This window comes from Vigna umbellata, chromosome 1, assembly GCF_029865625.1.
Source record: "Vigna umbellata cultivar VRB3 chromosome 1, Vumbellata_1.0, whole genome shotgun sequence".
NCBI lineage: Eukaryota > Viridiplantae > Streptophyta > Magnoliopsida > Fabales > Fabaceae > Vigna > Vigna umbellata.
Genome location: NC_142165.1, coordinates 109,685,218 through 109,704,458, shown reverse-complemented (window position 1 = coordinate 109,704,458; position 19,241 = coordinate 109,685,218). Strand labels below are relative to the sequence as shown.

Sequence of the window (19,241 nt, the reverse complement as noted above, 5' to 3'; positions counted from 1 at the left end):
AAAAAGCACGGGGCATTACTATGTTAGTTACTGAGGTTATTTTTGGGCGTGTCCTATAGTAAAAAAAGTGTTAATAGTTTGGGAAGTGCGATGGGGCAAGCGATGTTGTTGATATTGGTATGTTATTTTACTAAACGAAACTAAAGTGATTTTTGGTAAAGATTATGGGAGCGCTGAGAATAGAGTAATGTTATGTTATGTCATGCAATAATGAAGGAAAAAGGAAGAAGAAAGTTGCAACAGCAATCGCTATCATCGCAATCAGAATCAGAGAGAGGAAGAAGAGGAGAGGGTGCAGTTGGTTTGGTACGGTGATTTAATTGGAGTTTGGTTAAGAGTCTCCTCCTCCTAGTGTAGTTCTCTCATCACCCTCATTCCGTTTGTCTTTTGCCTTTGCCTTTGCCTTTGCATTTACACCCAACAATCCAATTCAATCGCTCGCCGGAAACCTAAGTTAATTCAGATCCAATGGAGGCAATCGAAGAATTGGTTCAGCTCTCCGATTCTATGCGCCAAGCCGCTGCCGTCCTCGCCGATGAAGATATCGACAGCTACAAACGCCCTACCACTTTCCTCAATGTCGTCGCACTCGGCAATGTCGTGAGTTTTTTCTTCCACTCACATTTCTCACATAGTTTCGATCAACATTCAATGTATAAGGGTAGATAAAACATGTGGTATGATGTGATGAGGTAAGTGCAAATTTCACGTGCAAACACACACAAATACTCACATTTGCTATTCATATATCTGTATTGTATGTATAATTCGTTGGATCCGTTGCTAATGCAATACATTTGCCGCGGTGGTGGATCAGGGGGCTGGAAAATCTGCTTCCTTGAATAGCCTCATCGGACATCCTGTTTTGGTATTGCCTATTAGCCTTGCTCTCCTTTTCTTTCATTTCCTCTTTAATCTCTATTTATTTGCCCACTTCCCCGTTGGAAACTGCAGCCAACTGGTGAAAATGGTGCCACCCGGGCTCCCATTAGCATTGAATTGAATAGAGATACCTCAATAAGCAGCAAGTCAATCATCCTTCAAATTGAAAACAAAACTCAACAGGTTTCGGCAAGTAAGAATCACCATCATTCCACAATTGTTTAAATGATATCATTCAATGTTTCGTTTCGTCTTACACTTTTTCCATTTTTTTCTCATAGGCGCCCTTCGACATTCTCTACAGGATAGACTAAGCAAAGGCTCATCTGGTAGGAGCCGTGATGAAATATATCTCAAACTTCGTACCAGTACTGGTAAGCCCATCATCAAATTGTATGTTTCTGCCTCCTTTTATGCTGGCATCATGGGGCTTAATCCGTTTGTTTTGTTCTTAAATTCTACAGCACCTCCGTTGAAATTGATTGACTTGCCTGGATTGGACCAGCGGATAGTGGATGACAAAATGGTGAGTAGGTATATGTTATCTTGTCCTAAGTTTAAATTTCAAATTCGAGTATGTTTCTTTGTGGCCTCAGATCCTTCACTCTCATTTGATGGTGGTGGGTATGTTTACTTTTAATTATTTCTTAGGTCTATGGTTGTTTTTGAGGCATTCTCCTTGTAGAGAAGTTTGATGTCTTCTCTTTCATCATTTCTAGATCAGTGAATATGTCGAGCACAACGATGCTATTTTGCTGGTAGTAGTTCCTGCTGCTCAGGTGCCAGAAATTTCATCATCACGAGCCCTTAGAGTAGCTAAGGAGTATGACTCGGAATGTAAGTTTTCAGATTATCTTTTTGTCTCCCGCGCCACCCCCCTATCACCCCCTCTCCGAAAAATTAACTCCAGAGTGTTTGATTACCTGTATAAAACCAATCACGAGCCTCAGACAATTCTTTAAATTTGAGTGGTTAGGACTCTTAGGGGTTTTTACTTTTGGTGGCCTCATTTTTTTAAATAAAGTTGAATTCCATGTGAGGTAAAGTGAGCCTGTGCACTATTCTTTAATCTCAAAGTGAATTTGTATGAGGGTGTATATTACTGAAATAATGTCATTCGTGAACCTCCACCAAAGCTTTTTGGAAATTGGTCTTAGACCCAATCAAACCTCTCATGTTTACAAATTCCTTTCTTCTGTTGTACCTAATCATCTTCATAGTACTAGTTCATCTAACCTTTTTGTTGGTTTTAATTGTAGCCACCAGAACTGTTGGTGTTATAAGTAAAATTGATCAAGCTTCATCCGAACCAAAAGCTCTTGCAGCGGTGCAGGCTCTCCTATCGAACCAGGGACCCCCTAAAACCTCTGATATACCATGGGTTGCTTTGATAGGGCAATCTGTTTCTATAGCTTCTACACAGTCTGGGAATGGCTCATCCGAGAATTCATTGGAGACTGCTTGGCGTGCTGAGACTGAAAGTTTGAAATCAATATTGACTGGAGCCCCTCAAAGCAAGCTTGGTAGAATTGCTTTGGTTGAGTCTCTTGCTGGACAGATTCGCAGTCGTATGAAGCTCAGACTTCCAACTCTCCTCACTGGGTATTTATTTTTACTAGCTTATGGTTTGTTATGTGTTGTACATTGTAAATATCATAGTATTTAGCGAAAATTGTTATCATCCACTTTCTTTCGACTGGTGCTTCAAAATTCTCTTTTTGTCTAGCCTTTTGATGTTTTTAAATAGGCTTATCAACATTTGAATGAATGAAAGGAGATACAACCAAGGTTTTAAATAGCGTGCTATAGTACCTCTAAATAGTGTTTTAGCTGTGTGGAGTGGCCCTTACCCGCTACAGGGAATGCTGTAGTGGACTGAATAATAAGGCTATCTATTGATTCCTAAAATTACCTTTGAATAGAGACATGGATATTTTATGACAAAGTTCAGTTACTTATATAGTTTTCTGTTGTTAGATTCCTCTTATATATTGCAATAAATTAATGCACATTCAAAAGAAAATGTCAGAATATTTCTAACCTTGAATGAAATGCCAAGGCATAGTCCTCAATTGTGGCACAGAGTGGGTACACTGCTTGAAGGAGACTATGGTGTATTAGTTTAGTGGTGTGGCTGAAATATTTTTTAGACCCAGAAAAATAATTTCAGATCTGGAAATTTGTTTTGAGATCTGTGCAGATCGTTTTGAGGTTCCAAAATACCACCACTACAAAGTGATAATTAGTGGGGTTTTCTTTGGAATTTTTGTACTATATTAACTTTAAAGAAAGAAAAAAGCCCTTCAGTCTGTCATTCTTCTCCCTCTTGAGCCTGTTCAAACTCTCTTTTTTACCTGATGGCACACTCCATATCTGGTGATCCACTTTGTTTTTGGGCAACCCCCTTCTCTTCCATTCCTGCAGGTCTTTTTCTTTGTTCGTTTGTTTGTGTTCTGTTTTCTTCATTTTTTCTTTCTCTTCCACATCCAACCCTTGTATTTCCCTTTTTGTCTGTTTTCCTCTTTTTCTTTCACCCACCATCCGATGTCTTTTTCCTTTCTTCACTATCTGTTAGTGTAAAGTATATTATAGTTAAATAGCTGATAGTTAGTATACTATGGAGCTTTCTTTGTATTTGTACAAGTGTTTTCTCTGTAATTGTACAACTGTCAACATTAGACAGCTGTCAGTAAAATGCCTCATAAATAAGTCAGTCTACTTGTGATTGTGAATGTAATGTGAATAATATAATACACAGATTTGTTCATCATTATTTTCTCTCTTTTCTCCATTCACTTTCTCTAAGACTATGAATTTTCTTTTATTTTTTGCTTTAGTATATTAGGAGAGAGGTTGTGCGATATCTGCTGTCTGATTTTTGGGGTCAGCTGCTTTGTGGCAGTATATGGGATTGATCACTGTGATTTTCACAAGTAGACTGGAGAATGGCGTGCAAACATTAAATAATAAGAGAAATTGGAGTGATTACTTAAATTTCCACAGTATGATAAGTGATGAGAGATTGTGTGATTCCATTTCTATTTATATTTCTTACTTTTTGTGTAATATGTTTATTCCCCAATAAGAAATCAAAGCAATTCCAACAGCCTCAGTTTGGGGTTGGTAATTTCCTTTTCTTTCTTTATTTTTAAAGTTAGTTTTGGTTTTGAATGGCCTGAAATCTAGTCCTTTATTATAAATGCTGCAGTCTTCAGGGAAAGTCTCAAATTGTTCAGGAAGAATTAATGAAACTTGGTGAACAAATGGTTAGTAGCTCTGAAGGTACAAGAGCTCTGGCCTTGCAGTTATGCCGTGAATTTGAGGACAAATTTCTTCAACATCTCACTGGAGGCGAGGTTGGTAGTTTTTGTTATTTACTTTTACATTTTATAGGTTACATATTATCTGGGGAAATTTGTGTCAAAAAGAGATTGGAGCTTTTCTCATGTGCCATGTTAGAGATTTTGGGAAAAGTAAAGATGGCTAGGTCTTCTGGTCACTGAAGTACTCCTTTCTGCCACAAGCGCCCAGGTTTGAAATCTGGATAAAGGAGGACAAAATATGGCAAGGTCCTTTTGGTGTTGTACAGTTTATGCATTTAGTTGGTGCATTTAAATATGGATAAGTGCTAGAAGTTCCGAGGACAATTGCTTACTGTTACCTTTAGTTTAGTTTGATCCGATCAATTTCTGTGTACTCATAGTTTTATTGGATATTAAACTAGTGTGATTTGTTCAATTGATTTGCATTGCTTCTATACCCTCTCTTAACCAATTTATTTTCTTATAAAAAAATCGTTGAAAAAGTGATAAAATTATGGGGATTTAGGTATTCTCTTGTATATAATGTGACTGTGTTTCAAAGTGAAAACACTAATTTCAAAGTGATTGGAGAATACTATTCTTGATTGATTAAGGAAACAAGTTGTTAAATATAATGAAATAAAAATACTACACTCTGCCCTTGTACAAGATCATAGATATTTTTAGATTGCTAAAGGGGTAAGTTTGATCCCTGGTATCTTTGAAAATACCACCCCAACCCCTCCCCTGGACCAAAACATGAAGGGGGAGAGTAATAACCCTTTGGGAAAGTTAGTTGTGGAATCTGTTATGCGTACCTCAGCAGAACTGCAGAAGTGATGCTTGACAACAGGATAAAATAATGCAGCAATCACAAAGGGGGGCTTGAATGAGGGGAATGGAGCTCAATGGAGAGGGTGTATCATCATCTTAAGTAGTTTAGGTGCAGCTGATGCCACAGGGCTGAAAAATCACTGCTTTGGTAGATTTCTTTTTACCTTTTTCTGTGTGTTCCTTAATCAGGTTAGGTGGAAATGATCATTCTGCTGCAGCACTAAGTTATTGTAATGATAGTAACAATGTGCAGCAGAACAAGATCTCAGGTCAAAAAGCTTAATACAACATAATTCAAAGAAAGAAAGATACGGAGTAAACAAAGATGGAAAAACCCAAACAAATTGTTGGCTTGGTGGTAATCAAGTTCTGTGAAAAAAGTTATTCCCAAGGTAGATGTCATGGCTGTAACACCATGTTGAAATTATAGGGTTTAGGCAGGGAAGTAGGAAGAGACATTATAGAATATGGATTTTGTTATTGGGCTTAATGATGTTATGGATGTGATCCCAAGAAAACCCGAGCTTTGTTTTTACTAATAGAAGATCTTAATTAAACAAGGAAACAAATAAACACATACAATTAAAGACAAAAGGCCACTTGATATTTTACAAAGATACTTTCTGGTATTCTAAGATATAATAATGATATTATAAGGTTTTTAATAAATATTCTGATGGAGATCTTCAACAAGGAAGATTCTGTTGGAGCAAGAGATTGCTCAAATGCTAATTAAAGAAAAAATTCCAAGAGAAACACAATTAAAAGCAAAACTGCTCCAAAAAGATCCAATATACTTGAAGGTAGTTGAAGATGTCATAATGATATTCTTAGAAAACGGATTTTAAATCTAAGTCAACTTTACAAAACCGACTTGTAAGTGAAATTTATACCCACTTATATACTATAATTTGATTATTTCTTTAGTCGATGTGAGATCTCCAAAACAGTCCTCGCATTGAGTATTGGATGTCTCAAGCGTGTGGTAAATATTTATGGGTGGCTCAATATGAGTGACGTGATAGGCCTAACAATCCTTGCTAATATAAGCTCAAATACAATTGTAGAAAATGAACTTTAAATCTAACTTAACCTCACAAAATCAGTTTCTAACATGAGGTTCACACTCACTTGTATATTATAATTTGGTCATATTCTTTATGAGATCTCCAACAATTGAGTTATTTAAAAAATGCTATAATGGAGGGGTTCAAAGATAAAGATCTTGTTGGACCACCCGAGCTAAAATACTAATTCAAGAAAAAATATCCAAAAGTCAGCCCTTTGAGGAGATTGGGCAAATAATAACTGATTTTGTGCTGCAACTTTGTGCACGCGTGTGTTTAAGAGAATTTATTGGCATGAGACCAAAAACTTCTAAGTTAACGAGGATGAGGAGTCCTCCCAACCTAAAGAACAAAACAGAAAACCACTGAGTGAAGAGTGGTAAAAATTATCAAAGGAACAAAGGTTTCTAATCCTTTAACATGTCTATTAATGAAAAGGGATTCACATAAAAATTTGAGCATTCTATTTCAACCAAACACACCAAACTACAGTATTGTTTGCACATTACTTAAATATATCTTTATTTCCACCAAAACCGTGAAAGCTCAGCATAAAAAAATATTCCAAGGATCTAGGTTGCACCCAATATTCAGTGAAGATGATGAATAGGGAGGCAAGTAAGCAGTGTAACAATGTAAAGTTGTTGAACCATGTCAATCTGGCTCTCAAAATTATTCAAATGCTTGAACTCTTTACATTGGTCCTTTGATTGGTAATTTTTTTCTTATGTATTCCAAATAAGGGGACAAACATACTATTTTTCTGAATCTAAGTTCTTTCCTCTATTTCCTTGCAGGGTAATGGTTGGAAAGTTGTTGCCAGTTTTGAAGGGAATTTTCCTAACAGAATCAAGCAACTTCCAATTGACAGACACTTTGACATAAACAATGTCAAGAGGGTAAATCTTATCCGTTGATTTGTCATTGTTTATTTAGATTTTAGTTAATCTTAGTTTCTTGACTCTAGAGGTGCTTGCTTATTCCCCCATTTTTGCATATATCAGGTTGTCCTAGAGGCAGATGGATATCAACCTTATCTTATCTCTCCAGAGAAAGGTTTGAGATCCTTAATTAAAGGCGTTCTTGAACTGGCGAAGGAGCCATCACGATTGTGTGTTGATGAGGTATGCTTTTAATGTGTTGTTAATGTTGTTTCAACAGCTGTTAATGTCTCAGATTTGTGTAAAGATTGTCCAAAATAATTTGGGTAGCAGTTACAGACCCGATGATATGTGGATCTTTCAAATGAAAACAGTGGTATATCGTAAGGTGCGACTTGGGAAGTTACATTAGGAGTCTGAACTGTAGGTTGGTGGGGAGCCTTTGGGGGGTGGTTGTCAACCTTCAAAACTGAACAACTAATTACAAGCAGTTGCTTTTAGAATGTGATGCACTTGCTTCATAGTCTCACTTAAATTAACAAAAAGTTCTTATTTGATTAGATTCTAAGCAATAATTGGCTCAAAAGAAATCCATAGCAATGCTAATTTTAAACTAATCAATTTATATGTTTATCACTAGTTAACTTGTTTCTCTTCCATTTTCTCCCTTTTATTTAGCAAAATATTTTAGAAAGTTACTCAAAGATTTAAAACAGTGGTTAATATTAAACTGTCTGTGTTGGACTTTTAGCGGAATAGCTTATGTGGAATGCTTATATGGGTATAGTTTTTATTGTTTGATTTCAACTATTTCCCATTGCATTAGGGGAGTTTTTTATTCTTAACTTGGTAGGTCACCGGAGTTTATGTTTGCCTGATTTCATGAGTTAGGTGTGGTCCGCCATGTTTTTTTTTTGTTTTTTTTTCTTAGTGCTATTTTCTGATGGAAGCTTAATGCTTTCATGACAGAAATTCATATGAAAAACTACTTCTAAACCAAAAGGGGTACAAAGTATATTGTAAAATTACTGCAAATTCATATAGATTTGTATGACTAGTTTTAATGTTTTATACTGCACAGCTCTAAAACAATTCTCAAATTTGCCAAACACCTTTGAATAATCCTTTTTTTCCTTTGCACCACTGATGCACCTTTGGAACATTTGGGCAATAAAACTATTTATAGCATCTCATGTCATCTGATAGGTTTCTTTTGTCAAGAAATCGATCAACACTCCTCAACTCTCAAGCACACACGAAAAGACACAAATAAGTATGTATATTATTGATATATGAGTGAAGCAATGTACAAAGAATCACCCCCAAGGAAGTCTCTCTCCCTCCACTGGAACAATTATCCAGTCTGCACCAAATGTACAAAATGACTAACTACCCCTGTATAGAACACACTCTATTTATAAACTCCCTTCCCCTTTCCACTAACTAACTAATTGTCAAACAACTCTTCCCTCCTAACTGCCCTCATTTCCTAAACCCACTATAACCTATCACCTTATATCCTATCATCATCATGTATTGATTGTTTTCCCACTGATTAGAAGATCCCAACTATCGCCTCATGCATTTAATTTATTTTAACCTTTACTCTTATAGAGATTGACTTATTACCAGGTTTTTGCTTTGCTATTGATATCATCTCGTGAACACTGCAATGTTGTACTTGGTGGTTTTCTTGACCTTCTTTGTAAGAAAGTATGATCAGAACCAAATTAGGTGTGGAAATAGGTGCATAGGTGCATTTAATGATCATTACTCTTCAGTTCAATGTATCTTAGGAAATAGTGATATTTTAATTGTTCTTTTGAAAATAGTAATTCAGAAAATAAAATCTTTCTTTCTCTCTTCTCATGTTAGGTACATCGTGTGCTTGTGGATCTTGTTTCTGCTTCTGCAAATGCAACACCTGGTCTTGGAAGATATCCTCCATTCAAGAAAGAGGTAAAAATTCTGTGCAGTAATTCATTCATAACTCGGTTTGATTTTTAGAAATTATCTAGCTCATTTTGTACAACTTTCAGATTGTCGTAATTGCAACATCAGCCCTAGAGACATTTAAAGATGAATCCAAAAAGATGGTTGTTGCACTAGTTGATATGGAGCGTGCATTTGTTCCACCTCAACACTTTATCCGTTTAGTCCAGAGGCGGTATGTTCAATACTTGACACTTTTATTTTTTCATTCATGAGACTCTTAGGATGAATTTGGAAGTCAGTAGAATCACCACCTTTGATTTAATTAGGGTAGTTTTTTCTCTATCTGTATTGTTTTTATCTTTTACAATATGTACAGCGGTAATATAGCTTTATCTTGTAATTTTTTTGTTGTAACAACTTTTTGACCCCAGTAGCTGATTGTTGGCAACTGTACTTACAAGTAATAGAAAATTAGTTGTAAGCTAGTTAGATTAGATGAATCTTCTCCCTCCTATATAAAAGCCCCCTGTTATATCTTTTCAGTTCAGCTGAATTATAATGATTCTTCTCACAGCTGAATTACCATTTCTAAAATTGTGAAAGAGGTACTTAATCATCCTGGGCCATGACAAGCCGTGATTGTTGAGATGTTGGCCCTTGAACAAAATGGTACATGAGAGTTAGTTCCTCATCCATCTTGAAAGAAGACAGTTGGTTGTTATTATCTGTATTCCATAAAAATTAGACCTAATGGTGAAGTTGATCACCTCAAAACCCAATTGGTAACAAAAGGGTATACCCAAATGGGCTTGACTACAGTGATATCTTTTCTCTAGTGGCCACAATAACTAATATCAGACTTTCCTTGCCATAGAAACCTTTCATCATTGGCCTCTTCATCAATTAGATATTAAGAATGTTTTTCTACACGGCGATCTTGAGGAAGATGTCTACATGTAGCAACCTCTTGGGTTTATTGCTTAGGGGGAGTTTGGTCTGGTTTTTAAACTGCATTGCTCTCTCTATGATCTCAAGCAATCTCCACGCGTTTGGTTTGGAAAATTTCAGCCACATTGTCCAAACGTAGTGAGGTAGATCATTTTGGTTTCTATTGTCACACCTCATTTGGAAAATGTGTGTACTTAATGGTGCATCTTGTACATATAGTCATTATGTGTACTCAAGCAATCTTAGTTAAAGAAACACTTATATAATCATTTTCAAACCAAGGATCTTGAAAGTCTCAAATATTTCTTGGGCATAGAAATAGCTCAATCAAAGGAAGGAGTTGTTATTTGTCAAAGAAATATGTTTTTGACATCATAAAGGACGGGCATGATTGAATGTAAACTAGTGGATTGTCCTATGAATCCAAATCAAAAATTAATTGCAGAACATGAAGAAGGTTTCTTTGATCTAGAAAGATATTGAAGATTGGTTGGAAAACTTATTTATCTTACCATTACTAGACCTGATTTGTCTTTTGCAATGGGAGTTGTGAGTCAATTCATGCAGAATCTTTGTATTGATTATTAGAATGTTGTCATCTGTATCTCAAAGTGGCTCCAAAACAAGGATTACTTTAATACTTGTGTTTGGATATTGTGATGTTGGCTTGCTTCTCCTATGGTCAAACACTCTACTATATGATATTGTGTTTTCTTTGGAGAAAATATTATCTCTAGGAAGAGGAAAAACCAAAATGTTGTTGCACAATCAACTGTTGCAGCTGGGTATAGGACAATGGCATCTCTCACTTGTGAGCTTATATGGGTAAAACAATTCTCCCAAGAATTAGAATTTTGTAAGATTTAGCAAATGAAGATGTACTGTGATAACCAATTTGCACTCCATATTACTTTTAATCCTGTGTACCATAAAACGACTAAAGACATAGAAATTGACTATCATCTTGTTCAAATTCAATATCCTCTTTCTCAACCTTGTATTGTATACACATAAATACATTAATTTGTTAACTGTTAACTGTTTGACTGCTGCTGTTTAGAATTAATTTTATATGATTTAATACTTTCAACTAATTTCACTAGAATGGAAAGGCAGCGCCGAGAAGAGGAGCTAAAGAATCGGTCATCCAAGAAGGCACTTGATGCCGAACAATCAATTCTAAATAGGGTAAGGAATAATACAGTTTAAAATGTACATACTTGAATTTGTTACACGTTATACAAGTGTTTAAATTTTGGCTTTATATATACTAGATGTATGTTTCTTTTTTGTTTTCAAGGCAACTAGTCCTCAAACAAATCAACAAAGTGGGGGAAACTTAAAATCACTGAAAGAGAAATCTAGTCAGCAAGACAAGGATACACAAGAGGCATCTTCTGGCTTGAAGACTGCTGGGCCCGAAGGGGAGATAACAGCAGGTTTTTATTATTCATCCCAAAATTTGTATTCCAGGTCTAATATCAACAAGTCTGTCTACTGTGTCTCATGCCCTGACAATCCTTGGAGTATTGACTTTGTGGCCTCCTTTTTTCCTATTCTAAATCCAGAGCTTCAGTATTTGCCTCACTCAATAGTTACCTCAATTTTCTCAGCAGTCACCCTCCATATCCAATAGGACTTGCAGCAGTTGTATATTGACAGACATTGCTTGGTGCATCTTGCTTTGTAGCTGATTGCTTAATCACTAAATTGATGGTGCACAGATAGTACATTACACAATCATTTGAAAATCATTTGAAAAGACAGCCTCACTGTAGAGAAAAAATAAATAAATTAAGGATTCTTTTCCATTCCCCCCAACGTTATAAATAATGAACAGAGAAACATGATTATCTTGTTCTGCTTTCCAATTAAGTCATTAGAGATTACAATGACATTGTTTGATCTGTATAGTTAACTCCGCCTAGTGGTTGCTGTGGATATCAACAAATGTTAAGCTTTTAATGCAATTTCCATGGTAGTTATCCATTATTATCCAAGGACCACAACAGTTTCTGTACCTTTCTTTTTGAGCATTCTATCTTTCATGTTTTTCCTCTCACCAAAGTAAGGAATTGAACGTTTCTTAGTTTACTTTGAATTGATTTCAACTCTCGATGCAGGATATATGTTGAAAAAAAGCGGAAAAGGTGGTTGGAGCAGACGATGGTTTGTTTTAAATGAGAAGACTGGCAAGGTTTGTAAATTGTCTCTTTTTATGCTGAATTACACAGTTCAAAACTTCTCTGGACCATCTGGTTTAAACATTTGAGCTTAGAAGTCTTTTAAGCTGTAGCTGCACAGAAGTGTTTCATATGGATAAAAACTTCTATGGTGAAATTGAAAATGATATTTAGTGAAAACTCTTAGTATACTTCTTGGTTCTTGACATTTCTAGTAATCGAGTTAGTTTACAAATTCCTGAGCATTTCTGTAATATGATGGAATGTAGTCCATTTATGTTATGATTAGCAAAACCTTCATTTTAATTATTAAAACTGACCAGGCTTTGTATCTGTTATTATGAGCTTGAAGTTCTCATATTTTTGTATTGGGAAAAACTCAAACTCACATCAATTAGAGATAATGCAAAATATACAGTACATAAATGGGAATAATATCTACCTTATAAGCCAGGTTTGTAGGATTGTATTAGACCTAGATTTGTTTTGAAAAATGGTATTAAAGCCTATCCTAAATCCATTGAAAGAACCACTCACCTTGTTATATACGTACCAAGCCCAATAGTGTTAGATGTGAGTGGGTGTATTGGGAAAAATCCAAATACCAAATCAACTAGAGGTAGTGCTAAAATATAGTATATAAATGGATGCGATTCTCGTCTTAGAGGTCAGTTTTATAGGAATGAATTAGACCTAGATCCACTTTGTAAGAATTTGTATTCATTCTCAAGTTTTGTAAATTGTATTTGGATCCTTTTGATATTGGTGCTTATGCTATGAAATGGGAGTACAAAGTACATCTTTCTGAACATGTGCTGAGATTTAACTATACTTTATATTGTCAGCTTGGATACACCAAAAAACAAGAAGAGAGACATTTCCGGGGAGTAATTACATTGGAGGTATGAACTTTTTGGTTGGTATCTTGAATTTATGTTAGAAAGCTTATGAACTTCAATAAACTGTTTCAGGGATACTGGAGAAAAAACAAGGGCAAAACAACCTGTGTAATCAGTTATAAAATTGAAGTGCCATACTGTATTTATGATTTAAGGGAATTTATTGGATTATGATTTTAAAAGACCATGTAAAATTGTTGACTTATAAGATATTTTTGAAAAACTTTTATGATTAAGGTTTTGTACTTTAGATTTTAATGGATTTATATAGTAAGAATTTACAATATTTGAAAAAGCTTAATACATTTGCAAAGGTTTGAAAGAACTCCATATATTTTTTTATAAAACATCCAAAATTACAAGAGTAGATGAAAAGTCATAAATTAATTGATAAAATTTGGATTCAAAAAGTAAAACCAATGCAAATTTTTCAATCTTATACTAGCTAATTGGTTTTAATTTTATGTTCTCTTTTACTAGTCAGATATGTGTTAGCATCTTCTGATGCATGCTACTGGGTTCAAAATCTTAGTTGGTTAAATGGGGGAAGTCATAAGAAAAGTACCAAGTACATATGAATGTCTCTACCATCTTTAACAAGAGCGAATGGATTGTGATGGAAGAAAGAAAAGTCCAACAGCAAGAAGAAAAAGAAAGAGTCTTGAAGTCTCAAGAGTTCAAGTGGGATTGTTTGATGGGTGTGATACTTATACATCCTTTTTAAGAAATCGCATAAAATCAATCAAAATCTCTATTGAAAATTATTATTTTAAAATTTTGTATATTTTTTAGTATCAACAAATTTTTTATCAGTTGTAACATACCTTAATTGGATACCACTTTTGAGTTAATTTCCTTTGTTTTTTGTTTATAAAATTAAGTCTTTCAAAATATCCTTCAAAATCCCTAATCCGAGAAACATCCCCAAACACTCTCTGCCCTCACCCCTCTTTTGATTCATTTCTTTCCTGAGGCATATAATCAATGGTTCAGACACAACATAATGCTTTGCTCAAACAGAATTTGAAGTTGACCGGAATAATGACTATTGGTGAACCTTTCAGCATAGTAATGCCATTTTTATTTTTTGGTTGTGCTGATCAGGAATGCATTATTGACGACATTTCTGATGATGATGAAGTCTCCACAAAGAGTTCGAAGGATAAAAAGTCCAACGGACCTGATTCTGGAAAAGCATCGAACCTTGTTTTCAAAATAACAAACAAGGTCCCATATAAGACTGTGATGAAAGGTAATCCCTCTTGTTCTAATTTTTGCATCCTCCCACACGTGTTCCACTTTAAGAATTCTCCACCAGATCTGATTAAACCTCAACTGTGACAACTGACAATATTAAAACATACATTTGGCAGCTCAAAGTTCAGTTTTGTTAAAGGCTGAGAGCATGGCAGATAAGGTTGAGTGGATTAACAAGCTAAGAAATGTTGCACAGGCTAAAGGAGGTCAAGCCATTGGGGAACCGGGTTTTCCTATGCGGCAAAGTCTTTCTGATGGTTCTCTTGTAAGTTTCTATCTATTCTCTTTGATGTGATTCTCTTAGAATTTGGGTTTAGGATCTATGTCAATCTTACAAAACTAGTTTTTAAGGTGAGAAATGCCTAAGTTTTTAAGGACTACATTGGCCATTTCTCTAGCTAATGTGAGATTTGAATCTCTTGAAAGATTACGTATTGACAACTACACTCTTGACATTTAACTTTGGGTCCATTTGATAAAGGAGAGTATGAAAATAAAAGGAGGTGAATGATATTAATGTGTGAAATAAAGTGAAAATTAAAGATGTTTGGTTGAAGATAAATAGATAACAAGTGCAGGGATAGAAAGATGAATAGAAATAGAGTGAACAGTACTGTTGGGACCCACTCACTTTTTAATTTTCTCCTCCTTATTTCTTTCATGCCAAAAAATCCAATTGAATTTATCTTTCCTATTTCCACTTCCTCCTTTCCAAATAAACACACCATTATTTTTCTGGTTAGTCACCCATAGGTAGTAGCCCTTTCTGAGACACTGGCAACCAACTTTTCCAAAATTCATTTAATTGACCAATTAACCTCTTAAATTTCGTTTCTTCTCCCGTGATTGGGTCTCAGATATTTGTTGGTTTGTTTGGGATAAATTTGTTGAATACAAAAAATATCCTTTAATAGTGTTATAGTTACATAAATAAGAATCATGCTTTTATGATTACAGATATTGGGATCAGATGTTTATAATCAGAAACATCAAGATCATTATAGGATCTTATCTTTATTATGAGAACATATTAAATCTCATTTATTTATTGTATTGATTTCTTTTTTCTCAAGATAGATATAATTTAATAAATATCATCATTCTTCTGGTGGTAAAGATATTTATATAGAAATGAATTATGACGTTTAGGAACTTAACATGGAGTCCTTTATTTATTAGAAGTTACAAACACTAACCAACTTACAGTCCATCTAGAATAGAGTTCATTGTTGTATTTTCATGTTGCAAAATCTTTTGTAGGATACGATGGCTAGAAAACCTGCAGATCCTGAAGAGGAGCTCAGATGGATGTCTCAAGAAGTACGCGGTTATGTTGAAGCTGTTCTTAACAGCCTTGCTGCTAATGTCCCAAAAGTGAGTTTATTTTATCAACTGCCACAATTTTCTCTTCGATATGACGCTGTTTGTAAGATCATTTCACTCGGTCTAAGCAGGCAGTTGTTCTTTGCCAAGTAGAGAAAGCCAAGGAAGACATGCTCAACCAGTTATACAGTTCCATCAGGTAAGTGCTGTCGTTTCTCATCATATTACTGGATGACTATCGAGTGTGTTGCATCTTAGTGGATACCATGTTATGTAGTGACATTCAACCTATATTCACTTTGGTCAATATTAATGTTCATGCACCCTACGGTTATATTAATCTACTTGTTGTATTCAACCACACATGTGTGAATTTGATCATAAGGTGAATGCTCCTATGGATTTTGTTTTTCAATGCTTTGCTTGGGTATGTCTTGGGGATCAACACAGACACTTTTGGTTTGGGTACACAAGTAGATTAAGTTTATGAAGTTGCCATTGTAAGTTCCTTCTTTTTTCTTGACTTTTCTCTTTAGTAGGACTTCATTGTGATCTTAACCTATCCCTAGTAGTTCTTTCCCTCTTTTGTCTAATAATTCTTTTGTTTGCGATAAATAGTAATATTTGAATATTTGATTCTATTCATTTAATCTTGAACAATTCAGTTATTACAATTTTCTATTAAGCAATGGAACCATTTGGCAGTGAAAATTAAGTGTACTACTATTAATGTTGTGGTTGGCAGCGCCCAAAGCTCTGCAAAAATTGAGGAGCTGCTCCAGGAAGACCGCAATGCCAAGAACAAAAGGGAGCGAATTCAGAAACAGTCTTCCCTTCTTTCAAAGCTCACTAGGCAGCTTGGTGTCCATGACAATAGAGCTGCTGCAGCATCCAATTGGTCCGACAGAGGGGGTGCAGCAGGTAATGTCTTCGCATTTGACTGAGGTCTTACTTTCCATGAAAGTTTAGCTGGTTTGCTAGCTATTTCAGAAGACCTTTAGCTGTTGTTGAAGAAAGAATATTGTAACTCTCCTCGAATAATTTGTGCAGACTTCGCATATGCATCAGTTAAGATATAGACTTATTTTGTTGATTTTTCATATACTTTTGGAAAAATAATTATGCAGAAAGCAGCCCAAGAAGCTCTGGACCCTCGTCAGGTGATGATTGGAGGTCGGCCTTTGATGCTGCTGCCAATGGTCCAAGCGACTTATCATCTAGGTATGGTTCTGGTGGTCATAGTAGACGTTACAGTGACCCATCCCAAAATGGTGATGCGAGTTCAGGCTCCAATTCTAACAGTCGCAGGACACCAACTCGGCTGCCTCCTGCTCCTCCGCAATCTGGTCCAAGATATTAGATAAAGCAACATGTGGTTTTTATAAAAAATATGCATTCTTGCACTTTCTGTTTTTTCTACTTGAGACTGTCCCACCTCCTTTTAGAGACTTTAGTCGGAATGTTATAGTTTTGTAGATAAGTAAAGTTTTCACTTCTCACTCATCTTACGGTCATACGCAGTATGTGTCCAATTTTAGTCTCTACTGGGTATGTGGGGGCATTGTTGGGTGAGATAATTTTGTGTCTTCCCCACATTCTTTTCCTCTTACAAATGTAATTGTTTTGTATCCAATGTCATCATCAGCATTCATATCAAATGCTTTTTTGTTTTTCCGTCTACTTTATTAAACGCTAATTATTTCTGGTTGGTATTAGTATATGATGAATAAAGTTTGTGGTTATTAAGGTCAAGATAAAAACCTTTTAGACCCTTCCAAATTGAAAAATATCTTTTTAAATGAAGATATAACTATGAACATTAGCACTACAAATGTAATTTACAAAAAATATTTAAAATTAAGTTCACATGTCCGTGAATCATACATACTACGTACAAAAGTTATTCTAATATTAATATATTCAGGTTTTATTATTTGAGTTACATATAAATTTTACTCTTTTATAAATTCAAATGAGGCGATTATATTTTTACATTACCATTAATTCATTCGGATTAAAGTTATAAAATAATAAGTTCAAATATTTCTTATCCATATTATTTTAATATTTGTTGGAACATTTAGACTAAAATATCTGGTCGGCATTCATTTAATTGGTTTAATTATTATATAGAGACAAGAACAATAATTTTTATGAACCGGATTTTAGAAAAGATAAATATTTAGTATTTTCTCAAAAACGAGTCCCTTGCTTTGCTTATAAAAAATCTACCAAATCCCTATAGTCCTTCGTCGCAACCTCAAAGCATACCCCACATACGAATTTTTTCGAAGATAGGTAAATTTAATTATTCTTAGTTTTATAATTTTATTTTAGGGTTAAATATGTTTTTAGTCCCTAAACTATTGGCCGTTTCTGGTTTTCGTCCCTCTTCCAAAGTAAGGTACAATTTGGTCCTCATTCTTTAGAAAAACGTTCGTTTTAGTCCTCAAAATTTTGTTTTTAGTCCTCGTTTTAGTCCTCGTTCGTTTTTTCGACTAAAACGAACGTTTTTTAAAGATTGAGGACCAAATTGTACCTTACTTTGGAAGAGGGACGAAAACCAAAAACGGTCAATAGTTTAGGGACTAAAAACATATTTAACCCTTTATTTTATTGTAGTAGTGATTTGCTTTCAATTTCCTTTAAGTATTTTAAACATTTTCCCTTTAACCTCAATTTTTTAAAACAATATAATATAATTTTTCTTTGTCATAATAAAGCATATAACAGATTATATTTCAACTTTTATTGAGTGAAGCGTATATGTAATAAATAATAGTATAACAGAAGAAAGATTAAAAAAAATAAGACTAAAATACATATTAGGTTTAAACTTTGGGTTGGTATTCGCGTTTGTTTGAACATTTTAATTAGATCATCAAATTTTAATTGGTCTTAATTAATTTTTATTTTTTAAAATATGATGTAATTTGGTTAATTTTGTTAGTACAATATTAATGACATTAATTTATATGTTATGATTTTTTTAAAAAATAAAACTTATTTGAATTTTTTATAGATTTTTGTAATTTAAAAAAATATATATTATTATTTTTTCGAAAAAAAATTGTCACATTTGAAATGCAAATTTTGTCACGAAGATGTAATATGACAGTGGGAATATCACATGTTATTAGTATATGTAGAAAATCTCAATTTAATTTTTTTATTTGTATTTTATATCAATTTAATTTTAACTTTTTTTTATTAAAGTAATTTCAATCCTTCACAAATTGATATTTAATTTTTTATATAAATCCTATAATAATATTTTTATTAAACTTGATATTTTTATTAATATTTTTAATAAGATTAAGTTTATTTAAATTAATATTTTATATAAAATTTATTCAGATTTTGTTTTAAAATTTTAAATATATTTATTTTAAATTTGTATAAAACTATTTTAAATTTTGTATTTGAATTTATAATATTATTATTTTTAAACAACTTTAACATTAATTTGTATAAAACTACGGGTTAAATATGTTTTTGATCCCTTAACTTTAAGTGAAAATTGGAATTAGTCTCTATTCAAAACTTTGGACTAATTTAGTCCCCAAACTTGAGAATTTAGTCCTTTTAACCAAATTTTGTTAACTTTATTTGATGTTTCGAACGCATTTATCAGTTAACATTGAAGCAAAAATGTGTCAAACGGTATAAACAACTCAAATACTATCATGAAATGCACTTGAAACATCAAATAAACCTAACAAAATTTAGT

General features: G+C 34.0%; 1 protein-coding gene across 1 annotated transcript; it reads left to right on the top strand.

Moving 5' to 3' along the window:
• Positions 1 to 82: 82 nt before the first annotated feature.
• On the top strand, positions 83 to 17,191 carry ADL6 (dynamin-like protein 6). Its single transcript, XM_047308253.2, has 22 exons — positions 83 to 600; positions 818 to 868; positions 955 to 1,075; positions 1,164 to 1,256; positions 1,347 to 1,408; positions 1,602 to 1,719; positions 2,142 to 2,484; positions 4,091 to 4,238; positions 6,883 to 6,984; positions 7,090 to 7,209; positions 8,842 to 8,925; positions 9,006 to 9,133; positions 10,953 to 11,037; positions 11,150 to 11,288; positions 11,973 to 12,046; positions 12,878 to 12,934; positions 14,036 to 14,183; positions 14,305 to 14,453; positions 15,449 to 15,562; positions 15,643 to 15,710; positions 16,257 to 16,432; positions 16,639 to 17,191. The coding sequence occupies exons 1-22, from the start codon at positions 469 to 471 to the stop codon at positions 16,869 to 16,871; spliced, it is 2,745 nt and encodes a 914-aa protein (XP_047164209.1). The 5' UTR covers positions 83 to 468; the 3' UTR covers positions 16,872 to 17,191.
• The last annotated feature ends 2,050 nt before the right edge of the window (positions 17,192 to 19,241 follow it).